Source organism: Periplaneta americana, chromosome 14 (assembly GCF_040183065.1).
Source record: "Periplaneta americana isolate PAMFEO1 chromosome 14, P.americana_PAMFEO1_priV1, whole genome shotgun sequence".
In the NCBI taxonomy this organism is placed as follows: domain Eukaryota; kingdom Metazoa; phylum Arthropoda; class Insecta; order Blattodea; family Blattidae; genus Periplaneta; species Periplaneta americana.
This window is the reverse complement of record NC_091130.1, coordinates 62,250,729-62,276,395: the sequence shown is the minus strand read 5'-3', so window position 1 is coordinate 62,276,395 and position 25,667 is coordinate 62,250,729. Positions and strand designations below refer to the sequence as shown.

The window sequence follows — 25,667 nt, the reverse complement described above, 5'->3', positions numbered from 1 at the left end:
TCTTATTCCCGCCGGCCTCCCAACTAACACTATTATGCATTTCTGGATTCGCCATACGTGCTACATGCCCAGCCCATCTCAAACGTCTGGATTTAATGTTCCTAATTATGTCAGGTGAAGAATACAATGCGTGCAGTTCTGCGTTGTGTAACTTTCTCCATTCTCCTGTAACTTCATCCCTCTTAGCCCCAAATATTTTCCTAAGCATCTTTTTTCTCAAACACCCTTAACCTCTGTTTCTCTCTCAAAGTGAGAGTCCAAGTTTCACAACCGTATAGGACTACAGTATGTATAAATTGATATTAATCCAAAATCATTTCGACTTGATCTAGGATAAATATAACTAGCGATTTTTCTCGATTCAGGGTGTATGAACTTACCGTACTTTAGAAGAAGCTAAATATTTATCAAAATAGAAGATTAGATATTGTTCCTATAAGTAAAACCGTGAGGGAACTTTATTTTTAATTGCATGCAGAGAAATGTTCGCAAGCTATAAATATTTCACGTATACGTAATGCGCATAATGCACTGTTATATTCGTACGTAGTATTTTGAGTTGTAACATATTATTTCCAAATGTCACGATTCTTTATGTTTGCGTAACACAATTTCACAGTTTTCCAGTTTTTTGAAATTATAAACGTGGAATTACAGTCCGCAGTAATTTGTTTCCAATCTTTCTCCTTTTGTTTGATGCTAACAGTCTGTTTCTTTAGTCCCTGTGATCGGAATAATATGTATATCGCAAATCACTCGCTATAAACATTATTTGCCCTCATTTTGCGCTTCATAAGTGTGGAATCTTAGATCGATACTAAACCAAGTTCACAACTAGGGTGATCAGATATACTCCTTTTAAGAGTATTATAATTTCTAGAGGTTCAAATTCCCAATACTTTTTTCTATCTGAAGATATCTCCAATTATACTCATTTTTTTAATTTTTTACAACTTGTCACTTATTTCCTAATTGAATGTCTTGTAATTTTTAAATTCCAAATACATTACACAAAATGTAGTTAAAAGTTAATCATAATCTAATCTAAGTTAATTTAGTTGCTTAGGATGAGCCATTCAGTTAATTTTAACGTTACTTGGTGCAATAAGATCAACTTCCTTTTCCGCGTGTCTACTCGTTGGTCAGGTGGCATCAGTCTTAAGCACGGTATGTTTACGAATGATTGAAGCGGTTTCAAAGACTCACTAGTGGGGAACATATCAATCACCTGTAACATGTTAAAAAAAAAAAAACATTGTGGTTTTTTCTATGTAACTGTACAGTTTTGTGATCATGTTAAATAATATAGTGATTCTGCATATCGTCGTTGTTATTGCAATAACTCCTATTTGACATATTTATCGATTTTCAGATTTTTGCTTTATTAAATAACTTAAATAGTGATACACCAAATAATAAAATCTCCTATATGTAATTACATATTTCTTTGTTTCGAAAATGTAAGAATTCATAGAATGAATAAAAGTGTTTTTTCTTCCTACTGAAACATTTTGTTTTGCACATAGGAGTTATTGCAGGAACAACGACGATATATCAATTCTGTAGTAAAGTTTTGATATAGCATGTTTGAGCATGATTCGAGTCCGGAATTCGGGCAGATTAGCCGGAAATGCTGGCACAAACAATCCTTCACATACCTCTCCCACACAAAAAAAGGTCACAAGGGCGAAGTTGGGAGAGCATGGGGATCATGATAGCTGTTCGTGATCATTATTTCCGATACGACCAATCCATCGGTTTCGCAGTCTGGTGTATCACGAACGCGAACGCGAAACGATCGTAAGCGCTCAACTGTTCCTAAATGCACAGGACGACGACCCGTTGATTTCCCTTTATCGAGGCATGAAGTATACTCGTCTGATTGGTGCAATATGTTACTAGTCAGCGATGTATGCAAAGGAGGGGGAAAGGAACTGGCCAGCCTACCCCATTCTCCTGGCTTCGTTGCCTCGTGAGTGATGCTTTATCGTGTCACTTATGAGGTTCAAACCTGTCTTCGAAAAGTTAACTAATCAACAACGAAATATGCTCTTTATTGTCAAGGAATTTCTGGTCACCCTACATAATCTGAGATAATTATACAAAATAAAAAATATAACTCCGTTCACTTCCTGGCCTTCGTCCAAAATAAATCTCATTTAGTGATGTTTAGAAAAGCTACATAACAAAACAAGACGAGATACTAAATTTAAGTTTTATAAACTAATAGCAGTTGTAGTCTTGACATACAGAGCTAAGAATTGGGTGTTGAATAGAAAAGAGACACAAGACTGCAAGGATTAGCATTTTACGCTTTATTGCTGTTTATCACCCCAGAGACCAAGAAGAAAGTATTGTACAGAATTAAGAACACAACTTAAAAAAACAAATGGAACAGAAAGAATTCAGCTGGTGTTAAGACACAAAACAAATGGAAAAACACCGTCTAAATCAGCTCATATATATCTCGAGGTCACAGGATACGGGTCGGTCATTCCGGTACAAAGAGTTTCCTTCCCATGTCGAAAAAGCTCAAAAAGTCTAATCCTTGTGTAACAATAAAATCGATACCGTAGCAAGATAGGCTAGTTTCTTTGGATGCTGAAGCAGGTCAAGAGGCATAATCATTGTGGGACAAGAAGAGAGATATTAGAAAAGAATTTGAGTACGCTGTATCGGAGACAAGTTGAATATGTCGCTGACAAATGCTAACAAGGTAAACGTCAGCGTTGACGATCAACATCAATTCTCTTCTTTTCAGATATCTTGACGACATGGTATATCTTCGCTACGTTTAGACTCCTGGAAGTAGTCATCTTGTATACATTGAGAGTAAACATGTCTGTTCCTATTGTACCCATCGTGCTCGATCATTTGCTACCCCTTGGTTATACGCCCACTCCCATTTGCACTGCATATGCCTCAACATTGTGAATTTTCTCTTCACTCAACTTCACTCGCGAATTTTTCCAGTTTAACTTGTCGACTGCTGATTGTTGCTCAATTGATATTGTAGCCTAGTTCTTTACGGATCGTTTGACACCACTGCGAACGTCGCATCGCTTCGTCTTCTTGAGTTACATTCCTCGGCTGCCGAGCGACACCAGTTCGTGCTTCCCTTCTCTCGCATATCGATAGATGACGTCACCGGCTCCAATTCGAGATCCTTTATGGATTTCCGTTTACTTTATGGGACTCTTTCGTAGATTTTAATAATTATATTGCGACAAAACTGGTCTAAAAATGTGTCGGTCGTCTTTCCGGGATGGCTCTCTAGTACTGGACCGAACGTATAGACGTTTTCATGTAAAAAAAAAAAAAGATACCAGAGGCTAACCAGTGTAGTGAGCCGAAGGGTTTATAGACGTAGAAATACGTTTGTCAAGAAGTGCTGTTCTAGGCGAAATTGGCGAAAGAAATGTTTTGAATTTCTTTTGTTTATTGAATGTATGAATAATAAATGAATGGTTTATAGTGTACAGAGTATTCTTACAGACACAGTACACGGATTCACTTTTTGAGCCGATGTAGATGGATGATACGTCTCGCCGTTCTACAGTCACAAAGTCTAAGAAGAGGTCGTGTGTGCCGCCTCTCTCGTCTGTCGTTTCTTCCACAGCTGTGGTCTTTGGCTTGTTTGATTCATATTGCGAAGACCTTTTCTCCTGTGCTCGTCTCCACGTTTGCATTCTCTCAGCGTTTGAACTTCGAGCCGTTTTGAAAGTTAACAAATTTACACGACTTTTTTTTTTTTCAGGAAGTTGAGAATCCATTTTACTCCTGATCATTTTTTTCCTATTTATTTAGTCGACTCGTTGCGCTTGATCGATCTACACCTCAAAATCCGGATCGGTTGAGATCTCACCGAGTTATGCGTATAAAATGGCAGCCGGAACGCAGTTTTCGAGGTACGCTTTTGCCCACCAGTCTCCGTCGGCCTTGAGGATCCAACCGATTTCGTGAGGATGTTTACGATTATGGAACTCTTTTGTCTATGGTGGTATAGTTTTCGTTTCGCTATGTTTATTTGTTCAAAAATTATAAACGATTCTAATGTAACAATTTTTCTTGAAGCAGTTGGCTACCTAACATTCCGAATATAAAGAGGTAAATTGTGCTTCGAAAAACAATGCTGTGCAAAAATATACATACTCGTTCTAGTCGGAATTCGAATATATCAGCTGAAGAATCGTTAAATTTCAATATACTGTACTGGAGTGGCCAAAAAAAAACGGACCGACCCTTGTAGCTGATTTCAGAGCCTTGTTCACTCCAGAGCACGATAGACTGGTGTGGTTCGAATTCTGCCTTGGAAGGACACTTTTTTTTTTGTTCCTTACTCAACTTTATTCCCAATACTTTTCGATTGCTGGTAAAATTCATGTTCTAGGAATAATAACTTAATTAAGTCGTAATATCGCTGCAATCGAAAAGTATTGGGAATAAATTTGAATAAGGAAAAAAAAAAAAAAAAACGTTTTCTTCCCAGGCAGGACTTGAACCACGAAAGTCTTAGTTACCAGTCTATCGTGCTCTGGAGTGAACAAGGCTCTGAAATCAGCTACAAGGGGCGGTCCGTTTTTTTTTTTTTTTTTTTTTTTTTTTTTTTTTTTTTTTTTTTGCCACTGCTGTACATCCCGTGTGGCAGCTATTGGTATCTTATTTCGTGAAATTTTCTTAACTGTAGTAATCCAGATACAGTATGTGTCACATCTGAAGTTAAGCGATTTAAATGTTTTGCATCCTAAAACACTACATTTTGGAACAAGACCACGCAGTAATAAAATTTTGTCTCCTTGATTTTGCATCTCTTCGAATTTCATCATCCAATTCCTTTGTTGAGCACTTCCCTAAAAAAGAAAGGAATCGTTAAGCACAAAGGTTGCGTTGTCAATTTCTCCACACCATGATCTAAAGAAATTAAAATGTATTGTAATATCCACACACGTTAATACAAACTGCTACAGTACTTTGTATACTCCAGTAGCGGCACAAACATTTTCATGAGAAATCTCAGTGAATTGTTCCGTTGTTCCCCAGTGTGTCAACGATGTACTTGGTAAGGTAAAGGTAAAGGTATCCCCGTAACATGCCATGAAGGCACTTGGGGGGCATGGAGGTAGAGCCCCATGCTTTCCATGACCTCGGCACTAGAATGAGGTGGTGTGGTCGGCACCACGCTCTGACCGCCTTTTACCCCCGGGAAGGACACGGTACTCAATTTTATAGGAGGCTGAGTGAACCTCGGGACCGTTCTGAAAGTTTGGCAACGAGAAAAAGTCCTGTCACCACCTTCAAAAAATTGGACACAGCTGGGTTTCTAATCCACAGCCATTACCTCATGCACCGTCGAAGAGCTTCGATTAAGCCTTCTCGTAGGCCTTACAGTACAGTAATTTACAATTTGTTTACACGTAATTTTACTTTCTTTAGCGACATTCGAATTTGTATGCGCTTCATTTATCTCATTCGTAAATGTGCCTGCATGGATGGAAAAAAATATCTTACTGTTAAAAACATAAACTGGGTATGTTATTGTATGTAGAATGCTAGTAATGCTTTCTTTTGTACTCCTGAAGTCCTTATCACGTATTTGCCAGGTAGGCTAAAGAAAAAAGGGATTCGGCAATGCCCCCTGGAAACCTTTGTTCTGAAAGTTTTCAGTTTCTGTGTTCCTGTTTTGTGGTGGACGCAGCAGCATCGACGCAGGTGTTAACCATTCTTTCTTGTCTTCTACCGTTCTACGCGAATGCTTGAAATCAACCGGCGAGGTAGGATTCATACCGGTTCATCTACAAATCGTAAAGATCCTAAGGAAGATCGGCGAAATAAACAAGCTCCTTCCATCCAGGCAAGACAGTGATAACTTAGGGAATCACAAGCGAACTAATCGTATAAACTTAAGCTTTGTTCCACGCACAAATTGATAATGATTAGAACAGGTCATCATCATCATCATCATCATCATCATCATCATCATCATCCAGGATTAGTCTCGTGGTCTGTTGTCGCTACATACAAGAATATATTCACTTCTTTTTGGTCTTTCTACAGGTGGTTTACTTGCCTGTTGATAGCTGAACAGAATTTTCGGCTTTCTAATTTCATCCTTTCTCTTGTTTTGTCTCAGGGGAATATTCTCTTTTAATAATATTATTGTATTGTTATGTTGCGAGAACGAACATCCGGAGCATTTCACGTATGAATTTCGGAGCTTCACCTTTTGTATAATAATGTATATGCATTCAAACGTCTTAAAAAAAACATGTTGACTCTTTTTCCTTTTGTTAAATTCTCACATGTGTCACTACAGGAGTAGCGATTGTTATATAAAATTATAATTGGATTATTATTTTGGGGTTTCTTACACATATTAAAATACAAGGTTTATAGGTTTTATTTACGTTCAAATATACCATGTTTCCGTTATCTGTAGCTGGATGTATTTTTGTATAGACTTGGTAACCGTTACGAAAGAGGAATTCCGGGCCTTGAAAGCGTAAAGCCGTGTATCCACGAAGCGAGGCCGCCTCGCGTGGCAGCCTCGCTTGTTGCTTGAATTGTGGTTTTGTACTTCTGGGCGCTATTTCACCAAAGTACAGATTACAAATTACAGGCATACAATTGTACAAGTTGTCAGAAATGAACATATATTTTGTTTCACTAAAGTACAGGTAAACGCTTGTAAGTGCAAGTGAATTTGTACAAAGTTACAGGCGTTATTTCTACAATTGCACAGGCATTTCTTGAAAAGAGTACAAGTTAGTACATTACACTTGTTGGGTGCCATTACAATTCTACCTATCTTCGGAGGTAGGTAGTGGCAAAAAACCCGGACCGACCCTTGTAGCTGATTTCAGAGCCTTGTTCATTCCAGAGCACGATAGACTGGTAACTAAGACTTTCGTGGTTCGAATCCTGCCTGGGAAGGAAACTTTTTTTTGTTCCTTGTTCTTGTACTTGTACAATTGTAACTTTTAACTTGTTCTTTCGTGAAATAAGGTCCTGATAGCGAGGCAGCGCGAGTCACTAGTTAGTGCGAGGCAATTGAGGCAGTAACATCGGTTTAAGTGATGGCATCTTTACCACAACTTGCTATTTCAAGATTTTGCTTCATCGCTCTCTATTCAATTTTAAAGGGGAAGACAAAAAAGGACCATTTGCTACTTCAAGACTTTACTTCTTCGCCTTCTATTCAGCTTTGAAGAGTAAGAAGACAAAAAGAAAAGAGGGGAATATAAACTAAATTTTATGTCACTGAATTCACCATTCCGTTCCAGTGTATCCAACATCAGGCAGTTTCTTCTCAGTCAGTGACCCAGCCAATTCCTTTTCCTGTTCCTGACCAGTTTCAACATTATTCTTTCTTCAGTCGCTCTTTCCAATACACCTTCGTTTCTTATCCTGTCTGTCACACGCTCCATTCTTCTCATTATCCACATTTCAAATGCTTTTAGTCGCTTCTCTTCACTTCGTCGTAATGTCCATGTTTTTGCCGCATACAATGCTACACTCCACACAAAGGACTTCACTAGCCTCTTCCTTAGTCCTTTCTCCAGAGGTCCGCAGAAGATGCTCCGTTTTCTATTAAAAACAAAACATCATATGGAATCGTACATCTGCAGAAAATAATGTATAAAAACCGATGCTGGTACCTAGTTTTTTTTTTCTCAAGTTGTCATTTAGCGGTTCAAAAATGAACTACGTGGGAGGGCTTTGTAATTTTTTCTGAATGTTATATCGATAAATGGTCTAAGTTTATATTCGGGTTCAAGGAAGGAAAGTGTGAAAAATATTACCTAATAATAAAGTATAAAAATAAAACAGATACTTGGAGTTTTGACAATCTACTGGACCCACACAACAGAGAGTCAGGAGCCAGAGTCGTGAGCCAGGATAGGGTAGCGAAATTATATTGAAAATATAGTACAATAGACTGTTCTGTAGGCTGCCATCTAGCGAATGTAAAATAAATCACAGGTCACGTATGATGCGTTGTAATGTTTTGTATTTAGCTCGAATATTAATAGACTTAGTTCTTTATAACAAGTAACTACACACCAGAGAGGTTTAAACTCTGTGGAAGTTTTAAAGTGACTCGATAAACCAACCAAGTTTCTCCTTTTACTTCCTATCTTCGTAATATCTTCCTGAAGTATGTGAAGAATCATACCAGGAGCAGTTCCAACTTCCCTTGCTAGTTTAATACAAGTCCAACAACGGTGTTATTCCATCAGTGCTCTTTTACAGTGTTCACATGCACATCATAATTTGTCGATTGCGGTCTGTCAGCTCCACGTTTTTGATGAACATCTTCCCTCCCGTTGCAAAATGCATGTGCCCACCTAGCCACGATATGATATGGTGAAGTCTCTCTGCAACAAGCTTCCAGTAATGCTGTATGGCATTGTCGAGCATTCTTGCCTCTTGCAATCTGAATTTTAATGAAGCGACTTTTTTCGTATTTGCTAAACATTTTAGAGCACTATAGATAACAGTCTACAAATTAAACTCACTACAAATATCTTATAAATGAGGTTATTGTCTTCAGACTCACAGATAACAAACATCAGATGCTCTTCTTTCTCATTGTTACCAGCTTGCATCATTTCTCGCTGATAGCGCCACGCGCCACTATGAATGACCCATGTATTTTATTAACATAGTAATCATCCACGAACTATTCAGTGGAGACATTAATATTTCTGTGAATGTGTAATAAAGCAAAGCCATTCAGTTGTTCTTTCAACGTGGAATTTTTAAAATGTGTTTTTAACTGGCGTAGGATGTAAAACGATCTTCGTGTAGTTGCTTTGGTAACGGGCAAAACTGTTTAGATTTTCAGAAGTTTCCTTCAGTGAGAAACGCTTCACTTGTTCACAAACATCGAGAGCATGAAAAGTGTTTCTTTTCTTTCTACTACAATCTCCGATTCTTTTTCGTATTTTCATTTCTGATATACATTCATCTTCATTGAGATGAACTCCCTCATAAGTTTTGTGTAAGGTCTGGCTGGGTTCATAAAATTTAACTGTCTCCGAGGAAGCGAAGTCGAAATTACTGAGAATTTCGTTATGCTTCATGAATCTAGATTCAGTATATTCTAAATGGTATAAATACTGTCAGAAGGTAGGCCTACTAGTAATAATCCTCTGGTGATTCAACTTCGACAATGCTTCGTAATCTTGGAGCACCGAGAACGATTTCATGATCCTACATAATAGAATTTGCTTTATAAAATATAGTGTGGAACACTTCACTGGCTGACTCATGACTTCTTAGTCCCTGTCTGGAATTATGTGCAAGGAGGACTGCTTCATACAGGTGCAGGTCTTCTCGCGGAAGAGGCACACTTAGAGGTATTAAGATGGTGCCAAAATGATGACATAACAAATTTGAAATTGACAATTTGTAACGGTACTTATTAGTTGAAAAATCTCAGCTACCACTTTTCTCCCTCATGATTGACATTTTTAAGGCTTCTATCACACCTTGGAATTAGCAATAAACTGACATGTATTAGTGATATTCAGTACACCTGAATGGGCAGTATTATTTTAATTTGTGGTGTTGTGTCTCTGGTAATACTTCAACTACAGCTTCTTCCAGAATAGCTTATTTGGAGAAAATGAAAAAGTTGCAACGAACTCTATGGCCCCCAAGCAGTTTCTGACGACTGAATGTACAGGAATATTAAGGCTATAAGAAACACAATAAACACAGAACAAGTTGGTGGGCTGCTTGAATATGGGGTTGAGCTCCATGCATTTCCACATTTATAGTCATCACTTCAGCATATCTTTGTCCATATAGGTAAGATGTATCAATGCCATTTTCTTGCAAAAATTTGGTTGCAGTTTTGACTAGGTTTTTCTCAGTGCAATCACAGGTACAAAGCCTATAAAACCTTTTTTTTAACCATACATTTGTTACCTTCTGTGACTATATAACGCACATACATGGAAAGTTGCTCTAAATTAAAAATACTTGGTGTTTTTCAGCAAGTAATGGGAAAACTTTATATTTTTTAACGCATTGTGCTAATTTTACAAAATTTGTTTGTGAGAGATAAAAATTACTTTATTTTGGAAATATTTTGCTTGTATATGTATACGGAATTTTTTTTTAACGAGATTTCCAAATGTTTATACATCATCTTTTGTAGCTCAATACTAGGGAAAGGCCTGGTAATTGTCATCATTTATAGCAGGAACTTCAGGTGTTATTTGACCGCCTTTCTTTGAGCGTCTGAAAGTCAAGCCTTGATGTCCATAAATTTTTACAGTTTTTTTTTTTCTTATTTTTCTCAGTCTTTTTTTTCCCCCGTTTGAGAACTTCTTCCTATATAAATACGCAACATTTTGCCTTCTAATTTTTCTAAAAACTATCAATTATGTGGTAAATAGTTGATTCGTGCCTCTTGAAGTACGGTAATAGAATGATGTATTCCATTTTCTATGTGATTCATTTGCCAGTCCATTGAGGGATTGAGAAACACGTACTTTATAGAAAGCTGCATCCTTCTTTCTTGAATAAGCCAACCTGTAGTAAGTGTTAAATCATTGTGCATGGAAACGAAGATTTTTTTCTCCAGAACAAGGAAATTTATATTTCTTCTGAGGAGGCCAGATGGATGTATGCATTGAGGATCCCTCTTTCCAATTTGTTGTTCAAAAATAATGTCACATCCCAAGGATAGCCTAAATTTTGTATAAGCTATCGCTGGTTGTTGGTGTCCGTTTCTATCAGCAGTGTTAGCATATTATCAGTCGACTGTACTGTTTTTAATATTGGGAACTGCATCCTGGTTTCGGCTGTAAGCAAATAAAATATACAGAATATGTTAATTTTGTTCATTTATATTGATGAGGTGTGTGAACAAAACATCAGGAACCAGATAACGTTGTCATAGTGAAAGTAACACGAACAAGTGAAAACTAGAAAAATTCATTAAAGTCAACTTTGCTAAAACTAGCTAAAATATTATAAGCCAAAATAAATAACAAATCCCTTATTTTTCAGTCCTTTTTTTGGTAAGAATTCGGTTCTTTCTAGACATCTTTCACTAATAACTTAAATTCTTTGCAATATCACTAAGTCACTCTTATAATTCTTAACTCGCTTGAGCCCTAACCGTAAAGTAACACTTTAGCACAGAAGAACCAGTTATATTGCCTCATATAACTTCCAGAAATTTTCACTCACTTAATACTCTCACACTGGTTAAGGCGAAGTGTACATTACATTCGCTGTGGTTCTACAACTTTCCATTCTTTTCGATAATCTTCTTCGACAACAAAATATGGAGAAGATTCTCTTAGTGAAACTTTTTACATTTTTCTCCATTCCATCTGTAATTTCCACTTCCCTGTCTTGTCATAAGTTAAATATTCAATTTTCGAAATCTTGCTTTCATTTTTTTTTGCCATGTCGTTCTGTTGGATTCATTCATTCAGTGTTCTGCCCAGTGTCTTTCACTGCAAACCAGCTTTTTCCAATCTTTCCTATTTTCTGCCTTCCTCTTTGTCTCCTCATATGATCCATATATCTTAATGTCGTCTATCATCTGATATCTTCTTCTGTGCCGAACTCTTCTTCCATTCATCATTCCTTCCAGCGCATCCTTCAGTAGGTGGTTTCTTCTCAGTTGGTGGCCCAGCCAATTCCTTTTCCTCTTTCTGATCAGTTTCAATGTTGGATTCTATAAAATTTTATTTCAGCCTAGGCACGAACTGAGCACAAGTAATACTGAGTGCCATCGTTTAAACTGTATTGTAGTCATTGTTATTGGAATTGTTCTGGAAACGTCCTGAGTTTGTCTGTTATGAGTGTTTGCATGTTAAATAAACTGAGCTAAAAGACTATATTACCTAATGTATTTTAATGTAGCAATATCAGATTATGGACCCAGAACGTAATAGAGAAGAAGAAGAATGTGTGCAGTTCTGTCTTATATGTTCTCAAACTTTCACTTTTTCTGTTACTTTTCTCGTGTAACATTGTTAAAAGGGGTTTAATTCATTTAATAGGTACCAATTTTTTAATTCTAAAATGGTGGTTAAACACTCTAAAGCTTGATTCAGGGATTTTGGCCCCTGCAAAAAGCAAGTAGATAGACTAAGAGCGAGTTACTCATCACTACTGGCGGGCTGGGTCACACAGGTCAGGCAGCGCAGTCATAACACCTAACACTTCCTTCTTATCATGTCGCGGTACACTCCGTCTTAAAACACAATATTCTTCCATACATCCCGTTACTAACCACTACGTCTGTTGACTAAACAATGTCATGATGACTTATATTTTCTTAATGAGTGTCCCTCAGCTTCGAGCATAGATATTATTTTCATTCCTCCTCTTTCCTCTTCCTCTCCTATGCTCATTTGTGATTAAATTTCATTCTTATGAGTTTATGACGCATCACACAGCTCGCTCACTAGCCAAACAACCAAGAACAGAGGCCATTAACGCTGAATCGAGCTGTACCTACCTGCCGTCTTGGTAGAATAAATTTTCTATTAATCTATCAGACTAAGTTAATCATACTGAGAAAAATCGTTATTTCTCTTACATAATGTATTTACACGAGAATGAAAAATCTCAATGACTCCCATCACTAGGATAAGAAAATTCCTGCGTTACTACGCATTTAATCTGTTGCTGCATTTTGATTTATCTGGTTATAACTGAGTAGAGAATTTCGTGAAATTGTTTAGCTACCATCTCTCCGCCAATATGTCCAAAAGAAGATATGGATGTGTAAGAAATGTACTTTCTAGAAATATTTTGATATTGTAATAATTATGGAGGAACAAAAAGAATAATGGTTTCATTGTTAAATCTGAGTATTAGATATTATATATTTTAATTTTCATGAAGTATAACTCCGGAGAAGAGTCTGAAGCACAAGTTTGGGTCCACAATGAGAGTTTTCCAAACGTTTGGATGTCACAAATGCTAAAGGATTAGCGTTCAATTCGGTGACACCCATTCGTCTCTTTAAGGCCAAACAACGCGTTCTTAATTTTACGAAATACTCAGCACTAGCGAATTTCTCTGTTCACTGTACTGCCCACCCTCTCTTTTTTTTTTTCTTCCACACATATTCGCAGTACTCCGATTTCCAATCGTTGAATTTCATATTTCAATACAAACATCAATTCAGTTGCCGCTAGTATTTCGTTTTGTTTCGTTATTCCTGTAACATTACAAAAATAGTTTGCTTTTGCACACTTTCGCGTACGAATATTCTGATTTTGAATCCTTGTAAATAGCACAGATTGTAATACATCTCAAACTGAGCGTTTGTACATATCCAGAAACAAAATTTGGGCCAGTTGTGTTTTTCAGTTCCAGTTATAACATACTGCGCATGCTCAGTGCTTACTGAAAATTCAGGTGGAATTTTTATCCATTTTCATTGAGTACCTGAATACATTTCGTATAAAAATAGTTTTAACTGATAGACATTGAAACTTAACTGTTAATAACGGTTCGCAAACCTCGAAGTTCGGCCTTCTAGTAATTGGATTTGTATTACTGTTTTGAATAATAATTATTGTAGAACTTACTGCTACAAGATTTATTTTCCACGCTATTTGAATGAACACTATTTTAAATAAGACTGATGAACTAGTTCCCTTTGCTTGTAAATACAAGGATTATTCATTTCAAGATCGATATTAGAAGCGACGAGTTCCTTTCCTGCGCCGCGTTTGCAGTTGTAACTGCCACCGTGTGAGATTGATTGTTCAAATGCAGTTACATCTCAAATTATGAATATTAAGAGTTATTGTAAGTAGATATGTGGTAGAGTTTGTGGTGTAACTTTGGCATACGTCGAGGTCCCTATTATCTTTTCTGTCCTGTGCATGAAGCTGCGCTCAGTGTCGACCCCACGACATGGGAGACGAGCAATTTACAATATGTCGTGTGTGTTAGATTAAAATTGCCTGAAATTTGGAAAAGGTCACTTCCTGACAAGAGCGAAACATCTTAAAGAATTTTTGCCTCTTGATGCGAGTTCTGGTCATGATGTACATAAAAGGCAAAACACTATGATTTTGAACTAAAAGTAAACAGTTAATATTAAACAAAGATTTAGTTTAGTATTCAAATTATTGAACACAAAGTTTTCAATATTTGGCAACGCACTATTCAATATCATAATATAGCAAAGAAGAATAATGTAATTAAAAGAAAACAAATGCGCAAGCAGATATAAAAAATACAAAACAAATCGAGAATATCAACTTCGATTAGAATTTGTGTCAAGAATTTCATTGTGTAAACAGAATAATATGGAATATGGTTATAATCTTATGTTGATAGATACATTATGCATTAAAAATCACACACAGTGAACGTACCAGTAACAAAACTTTTGCAAACGCTCCTTTGTGGTGTGGTCCGGTTGTTTTAGCCATATATATACTATAATTTGTTGGCTGCCAGAGCAGCCTATCCTCGCACAAGGTACGGTGCGATGTCGAGCCACACAGTTCAGGAGACAGCTGCCCTGGTATAAAACTGGTTGATCGAGTAGCGTCGCCAGGTTAGAGCTCCTCGGCAGTGTTGCTTTTTCATAGACGAATGATAAAATGAATATATATTCTAAATTTGTATAGATTTACACACAAATTTCTGAAAAGGGTACTAAGTAATTATTAAATTTACATTATGAAGAGTGAAAGAGCAGTTTTAACTTTGCTTAAATTTTTGTTTAAGTATATTGTGCATAATGAGTTTGGCCAAATGAGTTAAAATACTATGAAATTAATAAAAGAAATGAGCTTAACATGATATTTATGTTCCATTCAAGAAGTCCTGAGAAGTGGCGTGTAAAAATACGGCATAGAAGTATCATTACTGTATTTGATACATAGTTACGAGAACAATGATAAATAATTGTTCAAATATTAATAATTATTATGGGTACAAAATGTATTCATGGGTGTGAGGCACATATTCGCTATTCGCTGGTTACAATTCGTCCTCTTGCAGTAATTTAATCATGCATCTCTGGAGATGTTTTAATGGAATGTGGTGGGGAAATTCATAATGAGGGTCCCCATAATCCGTCATAGTTCGTGCACTTAGTACTCTTTTCAAACGATTATTTTACAGTGTTGCATTACTTTCATCCCCAGAAATGAACAGGGGTACAGTGACTGTTTTTGAACAGCTTGAGTCGTTTGCTCGTTTGCCAGACGTAGCCTCGCGCCATGACACGTGGCAACAGCGTCGGGCAAACCTTCGTCTCGCTCGTTGATCGGTAGATTGGTGCACTTCCCGAGGGTCGACGTTTAGGAGTTGGCGTTATGGAGCTGCTGTCGTCCATCCTTAGTTTGGTTTCAAGAATGTAATACTCGTTGGATATCGTCTTGATTGCGTAAGTTGTACTACTAAGAACTAATATCTGGATCATGCCTTTGGCTAACGCAATACGTCTTTTTTAGACTAGTCACTTGGCGCAGATTTAAGGATGCGCATTGGCGCAATCCTTTGGTAGATAGCGCAGCATACGAAGTATTGTTGTGATTGGCGCATTTGCCGTATGTAATTGTAGTGTTGCTTTGTATAAAGTTACACTACATATTATTTAATATTATTCAGAATTCTCATCAATTCCTCATGAATATTATTATAAAAAGGTGGTATCCCAATATGTCTTCAGCATTTTTTGAGTGCAACTGTATTGATTGATTGTATTATTTCAGTGCTAATGCTGATGTATCGTATAGAGATTTTTTTCCCAGCAGGCGCTATTGCGGCGCGTTCTGTCGTAGATCGTCGATAAGTAGTCATGCAGAAGTCCGAACCGCTAGTTTTGTCCTGTCGATCGATGAAGTTTTCGTCGTAGAATGGCGTTCACAGTTTAATATACAGTTCATATAATAAAAGTCGCAAAGAGAATTTAATTTTCACTACGCACTGTAACATTCAGTAGGTTTTAAATATACTGTAGGAATACAGTATCTTAGCTAACATCTTATCTGGTTATGTTATTTACTTTTCTGTTAATAGGCTATCTGGTATCTCATGCAACTTTCAATATTTTTTCATCATAACTCACAAGCAGCTTTCTTTATGGCCCGAATAACGCTATTCATATTGGCAAGAACTGCTAATACATGAATTCTTTTGGGATTAGGCCACAAACTGCTCACGGACTGTGATGAGAAATATTAACCGTTAAATAAAGTAAATGCATTATTCGCCAACTTCGTGCCGGAGTGAAAGAGCTTAACAGATATAGAAGTATTCTTTCTGTGATTATTCCTGCATTTATAGGATGTCTCTTTATTCCCAAGCCTTAATATTCTTCTAAAAGGGTGGGGGTACATAATGGAGGATGCCGTTGTCATACAGATGACATTTAATAGAATTTAATCATAATTGCTTATACGTAAGTGTATATTGCGGTCTTGAAAAATAAAATTGTTATATTTGAATAAGTTTTGTAAGGACAATTCACATTGCTGTGGACGCCATCTTGGTTTATTTGATCCCGCTCAGCGCATTCTGTTGCTGACTACCAGGCACAACTAATGCTCTGACCTGAAAGTTGGAACGTAGGCAACGTTGTCACATTGTATGTGTGCAAGAGGCTCCGGTGAGCGGACCTGCTCGCATTGTGTCGTGGAATTCTGGGTAGTGTTCGAATGAGATTTGAATGTTTATTCCCAGTTGTACTGGGATTGGTAGACACCCTGTAGGAATTTAAATATGGTACCTAATTGAGATTTTGTTGATAATTCATAGTGCAAACATTGTAATGATGTGAACTGTGAACTCACGTGTACAGTCTCAGTAATTTATTGTGATTTGTCAGACAGCGCGTTTAATGTAGGTGTTGGTAACTCGGTCATCGTTTTCGTTTTCAGTGCTTTGTAAATTATCCTAGTCCAGTGTGTGAAGACAAGTTTCAAGTGTGCGACCGCCATTTTGGATATTATTCATGGCTGAAGTATGTGAGCGGGAGAGATGCGACTCGGTAGTGTATAGATTCTATTGTAAATACATTTTTAAATGAACCATTAAATGGATAAGAAAACGTCGTTTTTATGATACGATGTTACAAACGATGAGGACGACATCGATAACGGTTACTTTCTCTCTCTCTCTCTTTTTTTTTGTTTGTTCCGATTTTGTTGTTATTTTTATGAACAAACCACACCAAAGCGGTAAACAATTATGGCCACTGCTAGTATTTTCTTAAAAGATAAGTTAGTCGTTAAACTTTACTTACCTTCACCGCACATATAGGTTAAAATGGTACAATCCGAGGCGATTAAGGCTTTTTTTGCGTTCAAGACGAGTATTTTCCTAAAAGACGAGCATTTTCCTTAGATCAAAGCACAATGTAAATGGAGTTAAAATTCATATACCGTGGGCCAAAATAATACAAATTGAGTATTTTCCATCGATATAATGAGCGACATTTACACTTCTGAAGGCTATGATGGTGAATACTTTCGAGAAAAATGAGCAAGTAAACGAATTAACACACTTCGTTTACTTAGATGTGGTGAAGATCACAGAGTTATTTTCGCTGTACGAATAATACACCAACGACAAAGCGGCCATAATTATTTACCCCTCCCCCCCTTTGGCGTTGGCGAAGATTGCTTTTATGCATGCCTCTTTTGAGTAGGCCTATTTTCATTTTCCTCATGATATGCATGGTGAGATCCATGGCTCAGGGTTAATACGAAACTTAATTTTCATCTTCGAAAGAGTTGTCATAATTAGTAAAAGAAATACACGACACGCCGTTAATTTTTTTTTTAAGGGCCTTCCTTTTCATGTGCATATTCAGATAAAAGAACATTACATACGGCATATTCTAAAAATTAACCTAATCTTAAAATGTAAATACCGGTCTCTACGTAGGTTTACATTTTTCTTTAATTATATTTCCCTGAAGATTTGGATTTCCTTAACAGTTTCTTGTTTTGAATAATTTGTAATGTTTTTAGCAGTTGTAGTCTAGGTTCCATTTACATTGTAACATAACTTGTGTGTTTGGCACGTACAATTTCATTTCGTTCTTTTGTCCATATGAGAAAACACTTTCAATATTAATGTTATGAGTTGCTATACTGAAGATATATTGGCACTTCCTATACTGAAGATATATTGGTACAAATTTTACTCTGAAAATTGCTCCTCAAATTTGATTTAAGGCACATAATACCATCTTTCGTAACATAATTGTTTTCTCATTCCTCAGAGTTTGTTTTAATCTGTTCATCGACAATTTTTAAATGCTGTCCACTGACATAATTTGTTAAATTTATTGAAAAAAAATTCAGGACATTTTGGACGCCCTGACATAGTACAGGACAATCTGACAACCCTAACCTTTGAGGGTATAGACATTAGTGATACACATTGGCAACGGACAGGTATTATACCGGTGGAAGTAGAACCCGATAACGTGACCCCCCCTCCTACGCATTCAAAGCATAGAAATGTCCAACGTTTGGAAACTACTTGAGTGGAAATTGAGACTCTTGGTAACGAAGATGATAGATAGATAATGTACTTTTTTTTTTTTTTGCCATTCCAGCAACAGTGCCGATACGCAATTTCGAAACGTTTTAGGCCTAAATCCATTGTTCGGTGCGAAGACCCCAAAATCTCACACTGTGTTCGTGCTGTGAAAATATGACGATATCGGAATACTTCCTGGCCAGTTTAATATTTGGACCTATTTCGTTGAATTTGTTGAACAGATAAAGTTCCAAAGAGATGGTACCTATCGTGATCAACCAATATCAGAATTATTAAAGGTTACTAAGTGCTCAAATTCAAGTGTTATATGGATAGCAGTAGCTGTAGAATAAATCATAAATATTGTTAGAAAAATGAAGAGTTCAAATAGTAGGGATTATTTTGATATCTTCCAAATTTTTAAATATTCACAGTATATCTGTTCCTTTAGCATTATATTATGTATAAACTACAGTTTATTAACCGGTGTTTTCCCTAATACATGAAAAATAGCTAAAGTTGGTCCAATATTTAAGAAAGGAAACAAAAAATGACGCATCTAGTTATAGGATTTTTTTTTTCAAAGATATATGAAACTTGTATAGCGCTGGCCTTCTATGCCCAAGGTTGCGGGTTCGATCCCGGGCCAGGTCGATGGCATTTAAGTGTGCTTAAATGCGACAGGCTCATGTCAGTAGATTTACTGGCATGTAAAAGAACTCCTGCGGGACAAAATTCCGGCACATCCGGCGACGCTGATATAACCTCTGCAGTTGCGAGCGTCGTTAAATAAAACATAACATTTATATGAAACTTTTTAATAAATTTGTATGAAGTCTCACTTATATGAATATTTTACAACTATAGCCCGGCAACAAACATTTAAGTGCACAGAAACCAAGTGTTCGTTACTGGTCATACAAGTGTGGGGATTAAGTCCTTTGGACTTGAAACTCAAAGAGTAAGGTTATACTCTTGTGAAGTACGGTTTACTCTAGATAGTGTAATATAGCATTGTCATCATGCTACGTTAGCGTATTTCAGGTCAGTATTGAAATGTAAAATGGTCTACCTCTCTGGGCTTAAAAGTATGACATCATGCATTAAGCAGGAATGGAAGTGCTATATTTAGTCTGTTGTCGCCCTATAACAATTTTTTTCAAGGCAGCAATATGGATTTAGATAGAGTTTTAGTACTGAGTAGTAATCTTACAAAAATACTGAATGCTTTTGAAAATTGTTTCACGATAGATATTTTCATGACCTAAGTAAAACTTTTTACTGTGTATCCCATGATATACGCTTAAGTAAACTTGAGTATTATGAAATTAGAGAAAAAAAGAACTTAGAATTTTCTATTCTTATTTTGACAATTTGCCTACATTGTGTTGAAATACGTTCTAAGCGATCAGAACTAAAACAGAATAATTAATATGGAGTACCTCAAGGTTCAGTATTGAGCCGTATTTTATTTCTAATAAAGATAAATAATCTTATGGACAATATCAATACCCAAGTAATATTTTCATGCTCATTTAATTGAACTTCGGAGTAATATTGCTGTACCATTGATAGATACGCAGAATTGGTCCAATGCTAATGGTTTTTACTAAATGAAAAGAAAACAGAATCGTTGTTTTCTATGAGGCATATTGACGAAAATATATAAATTAAGGTAATTTGCATATGAATCGATACAAAACTAACTTGGGAAACTCATGTAAATTATTTAATTACAAGATTGTCTAAAGTATTATATTTATTAAGAAATTTAAGAACATATTTACCAAAAGATTACGCTAAATCAGCCTGTTATGCATATTTTCAGTCCATTATTAAATATGGAATATTACTTTGGAGAAATAGTAAACATAGTAACAAAATATTTATATTAAAGAAGAGGATATTAAAATAATAATTAAATTTTCGCTTGATGAAAGCTGCAAGCCCATTTCCAATATGCAAAATGGTCATGACTTTAACTTGTATGTATCTTTTCGGAATATTAATATTTATTTTTAAAAGATAATATTATTTCCCTCTCCTTTCGGAAATATTATGTACATAGGACTTCTAATACACGACAACTAGACCTATGTAATATACTCGAATTTACCTAAATAAATCAATACGTCGACCTGGTTGGCGAGTTGGTATAGCGCTGGCCTTCTATGCCCAAGGTTGCGGGTTCGATCCCGGGCCAGGTCGATGGCATTTAAGTGTGCTTAAATGCGACAGGCTCGTGTCAGTAGATTTACTGGCATGTAAAAGAACTCCTGCGGGACAAAATTCCGGCACATCCGGCGACGCTGATATAACCTCTACAGTTGCGAGCGTCGTTAAAAAAAAACATAACAATTAACACATTTTTAAATCAATACTGAATTATGAATTTATATCGTAGCCTAGTTGCCTCATAAGTGGTGCCTTATTGGTATCACTTGTGAGGCTCAGACCTGTCGTCGAACAGTTGACTAAACAAACAGTCTTATAAGGTATATAATAAATGCCCTAAATAATTATTTAATTTAGAGAGAAATGATTTTCGGAAACGAATTTTTGGTTGTCTGATTGACAGGTCTTCTAGGTCTTTTATAACAATGATGACTTCTTTTAATCATAGTGGTATAAGTATTTAATTTTTTCTTGTAATTATGTGCTCGTATACGGTATCTGTATTTTAAGTTGTACAATAAAGTTGATTACAATCAAAACACATTGTGCTTACAGATTTGTAAATAATAATAATAATAATAATAATAAATATGATAGTAATTTAGACCACGGCCGGGTTTTGATGACATTTTCTTCCATTGAGTCAAGAGACATTGGATTATGCATTTAAAAATTTTGTATGGTCATCACATTCCAAAATGGCATATACCTTACGCCCGAAGTAGGGACTTAAATTTTTCGCGTTATCTGTTAAGAATTGTGCCGTAATGTTTAATGAATTTAGGTGTATTTAAACGACGTCTATGTCATTTTTACAGGTTGTCGGTGATACTACCAATGATACACTTAAAGTATTTTAGGATTTTTAGAGTTCTTTTATTAGATTTTTATGAGGGGAAACTCTTGCATGTATATCAACTATCGAGAGACAATATTGAATTTTTATTTACACAAAAAAATGATCATGTTTGTAACTGAAATACTGTAAGTTGGGCCTATGTTTCATTTTTTTTATCATGGAGTGCAATTTCACAGAAAGGACTTTGCCGACAGACCTTCTACTGCCTCCTAATAATTGATTGTTATAAATAAATGTCTTCCTTACTGGAAATCTTATCTTTGCCTGTTTTTTTAAGTCAATATTTAGGACATATTTTGCATTTTATCAACACAATTTTCTTATTATTGTATTTTTTGTGAAGATTTGAATATTAGAAAAGAAAAATGGTGTTGGCATTCTCGATAAAATTAAGGCACAGCAGTCTAAACCGTTAGGTATTTTATATGGATTGTGGATAACGGTAAAGTGACGGTTTTATGTTGTTACGGACCGTTATAGTAATTTAAAATATAAATATTTTGTCGCAAGCATATATTCTATTGTTGGCAACTTATTTTGTGTATATATACGTACACGTCACCAAGACCGTCAGTTGGCGCTCAACGTGCTAAAATTTCCATATTTTCATTAAGAATTCATTTTCCATTAAATTCAAATAGCAGCTGTTACGTATAATTGCGTCTAAAGTGGCTAATGCCTAATACCCAGGGCTACTCCTTACGAGTAAGAAAGCTTGTTTTCAAACTATGAGAAGAAATTATACTAGGTAGATGGAGAGATTTTTATTTTGGAAAATACGCGCAATGAATATGTCGGTTGATAAGCAATTAAACATAACAATGGTTTCGCATCATGATTTAATTTATGCAATTTTCTAAAATTAGTTTATTTTCTGTGGACTTTATAACATTTAATTAAATTATTTCCTTTTTTGGTGGCTAAGCTAAAGTGAGCCATGGTAGTACTGTAAGTCAGTGAATGAAGGACAATTTTTTTTTTTTCGTAGGAAACGAGTATATTTCCTGGACCAGAATTACAATACAAATAGAGTAAAAAATTAGCATGGACCATATTTTTAGTACAAAAATTACTGTGGCTCATTATAGCTGTTCCATTATAGCTGTGGGTCAATGTAGAGTATCCACCGCCCACTGAACGAATATTGGTTAAACGAGCGTTGAGCGACTTCCGCCGATTTTGGAATAGACACCGACACGGTTAGGTTAGGTTAGGCTTTCATTATCCCGTCAAGATGAAGGTGAAAGCGATTGAGTGTGATTTTTTATTTTCTATGTTGGCAGTTAACAGGTTAAGGCAGGTTCACAATAAAGCGGGAACGGAAACTACAACGAGAACGAAAACGGAAATAATGTTAAAATAAATGTATTTAAATTGGAGCATTCACAATTAACTATTCTGAATGCTCATTTAAATACATTTATTTTAACATTATTTCCGTTCTCGATCTCGTTGTCGTTTTCATTCCCGGTTTATTGTGAATCAGCCTTTATACTAAATGTTTACGATTAGTGTAAAACTGGCCTATGTCTCCTATAGTGGGCGGGACATAAGTAACATTATGATATACCTAGGCTCAAAACATAATAAATCAATATACACATTTTATGTATTTGTAATACGTATTTATTTTTATTGTAATGTTTCTTGAGCATAATGTTAGGGAGTTATAACCATCAGTACACATAATTAATGAAGTATTTTGTGCTTTTCTGTTACAGGTAGTATAAGAGTTGATCCATCCATAAGGCATGAATGGTTACCAGGAGACATTAAAATAACATGAAATTGTTCAGTTCTATGGAGATAATTGAATCCAGAGTTGAAAGCATTCTTGTGAAGGAACTTCCACGTGAAGTGTCGGTTTTGAACACTACCCTTTGTTTATCAAAAATTAATGGTAGTGACAGAATGATGAAAGAAACAAAAGGTGGTGAGAACACCATTGCTTTGCCATCGAGTGATTATCCCAATGGGCAGTTGAAGAAACCTGAAACCTTCAATGGTGTGTCACAGAACTCTAGTCCGATAAAAAAAATTTTGGAAGTAAGCAAGGCTATGACTGTGAAAAAGGTGACTATACCACTTCAGTGGGAGAAATTAGGTTTACGTTGTTCTGAGGAAAATCGTAAGTTGGAAAGTAAAGAGACTAGTAGTAATGGAATTTCACATAATGAAAGTGAAGATGTGTTACATAGGACTAGTGCAGACGATATGGAGTTTAATGACGATAACGATAAGTTTGGTTTAAGTGAATCAGAAATAGATAAGCTATTACAAGACGCTGATGATGAAGAAAATGAAGAGTCGAGTTCCCTCTCCGACTTAAAAGAAAAAAATGGTCTTGAACATTTAGAGAATGGTAAGTCGTCACACAAATTTTCACTCTAGTTAAATTTATCTTAATATAATAGAAAGTAATTATTTTAAAACTCATTTATGTGCCCATTGTTTTTAATTTGTAGTTATTTATTCATTTTTGGGTTTAAATGCATCATTGGAGAGGCACTCAATATATTGTTTATTGTAATTGCGATAAGTTAATTTCTCATCAAAGTTGTTTACGATTGCATAATTGAGGAGCGTTTTTGCAAAAGTCGATAGATGCAGAAATCAAGATTTTACAGAAATTACACTATGTGACAGGATCTATCGAGCTTTGAAAAAAAACTGGAAGGTTTGGTAGACTCTACATACGGTATGAAACAAGTTTTGGTAAATCTGATTTCATAGATCGATTCCGGAGGTAGAAAATATATGATATCCATATGTAACTCACTTTCGAAAAATTCTGCATCTATCGACTTTTGCAAAAACGCTCCTCAATTTTTAGAAAGTAAAAAAGAAACTGTATTGTTATAATTGACAGTGCCCTGTCTAGCAGCTGTCTGCCCTTAACGAGTTTGTTTTATAGAATATTAAAAAATGTAAAACTTATTTAAAATTAAGCTTCATCTTCGTTACGTAATTAGTTTCGCTTGAAGAATGTCAAAACTCACCACTGAATTGGTAGCTAGTACATTCTAGTATTACAATCAGTATGTGTATAGATAAAGACTAGCTCTGAACTCTTACTGCTTATTTTTCCACTCTCTGTTACCTATGACATTAACCATTTAACTAAATTTGAATATCAGGATATTTTAATTTCGACCTCTATATATTATCCTTAATTAGGTCTACACCTGTGGAGTAACGGCTAGAGCGTCTGGCCGCGAAACCAGGTGGCCCGGGTTCGATTCCCGGTTGGGGCAAGTTACCTGGTTGAGGTTTTTCCGGGGTTTTCCCTCAACCCAATATGAGCAAATGCTGGGTAACTTTAGGTGCTGGACCCCGGACTCATTTCACCGGCATTATCACCTTCATCTCATTCAGAAGCTAAATAACCTAAGATGTTGATAAAGCGTCATAAAATAACCTACTAAAATAAAATAAATCCTTAATTACGAATGGTGTCTAAATACCTACTTTAGAAATACTTGAGTACCTCGACAAATTAAAGAAAACGTATTACTTCTTGGAATATTAATTGGCCATTGTATTAATTGAATATGGATTACATTTGCCAGGATATCTAATTGTTGCGTATAATATTATTTCATCGAGTATTTATAATTATATGATGCAAAAACATCTGGCGATATTGAGGCACTTCGAGTATCGTTTTGGAAGATGGATATGGACTATTTGCTTTTTGAACATGTAAGCTTAGCAAATTTTGAAAATTGTAAGAAAATAGGGACGAAACTAAATTTGATTGAAGTAAACCGATTGGATTTTGCCGTTAATGGTAAGTTTTTTTTCTGGCAGTTATTTTGTATCAGCTAAATATTATGATAAACATCTACAATTTTAGGTAATATTATTTATTTATTTTATGTATTTATTTATTTTTATAATACGGTCTTATAAAATTTTAATTTTTGTTGTTACGTTTTGTTGTTATGAAAACATTCTCGTTCTCAACTAAAATATTCAGAAATATCATCGTGTATAACAAACAATAGAATGTAGCTTCTAATTTTAACAATGATTGTTGTTTTTTTTTCTTTTTCTCCATATAATTCCTTTTCTTTTTTTTTTATTGTTTTAATATTTGGGAATAAGTATGTCCATAATATACTTATCTTTGTCT

The 25,667-nt window shown here is 35.7% G+C and overlaps 1 protein-coding gene across 12 annotated transcripts in view; it reads left to right on the top strand.

Annotated features, from left to right (window-relative positions):
- The window catches only part of LOC138713365 (activating transcription factor 7-interacting protein 1-like), a 222,334-nt gene that overhangs the window by 75,254 nt on the left and 121,413 nt on the right, over positions 1–25,667 (top strand). For 8 of the 12 annotated variants that reach the window (XM_069845420.1, XM_069845421.1, XM_069845417.1 and 5 more), the window contains exons 1-2: positions 15,242–15,391; positions 23,254–23,894. In XM_069845420.1, the coding sequence (XP_069701521.1) occupies positions 23,315–23,894 (580 nt within the window). In that variant the 5' untranslated portion in view covers positions 15,242–15,391; positions 23,254–23,314. Of the gene's footprint in view, positions 1–15,241; positions 15,392–16,595; positions 16,732–16,766; positions 16,997–23,253; positions 23,895–25,667 lie in introns of those variants that run through there. The other 4 variants (XM_069845412.1, XM_069845413.1, XM_069845414.1 and 1 more) reach the window with 4 other exon arrangements.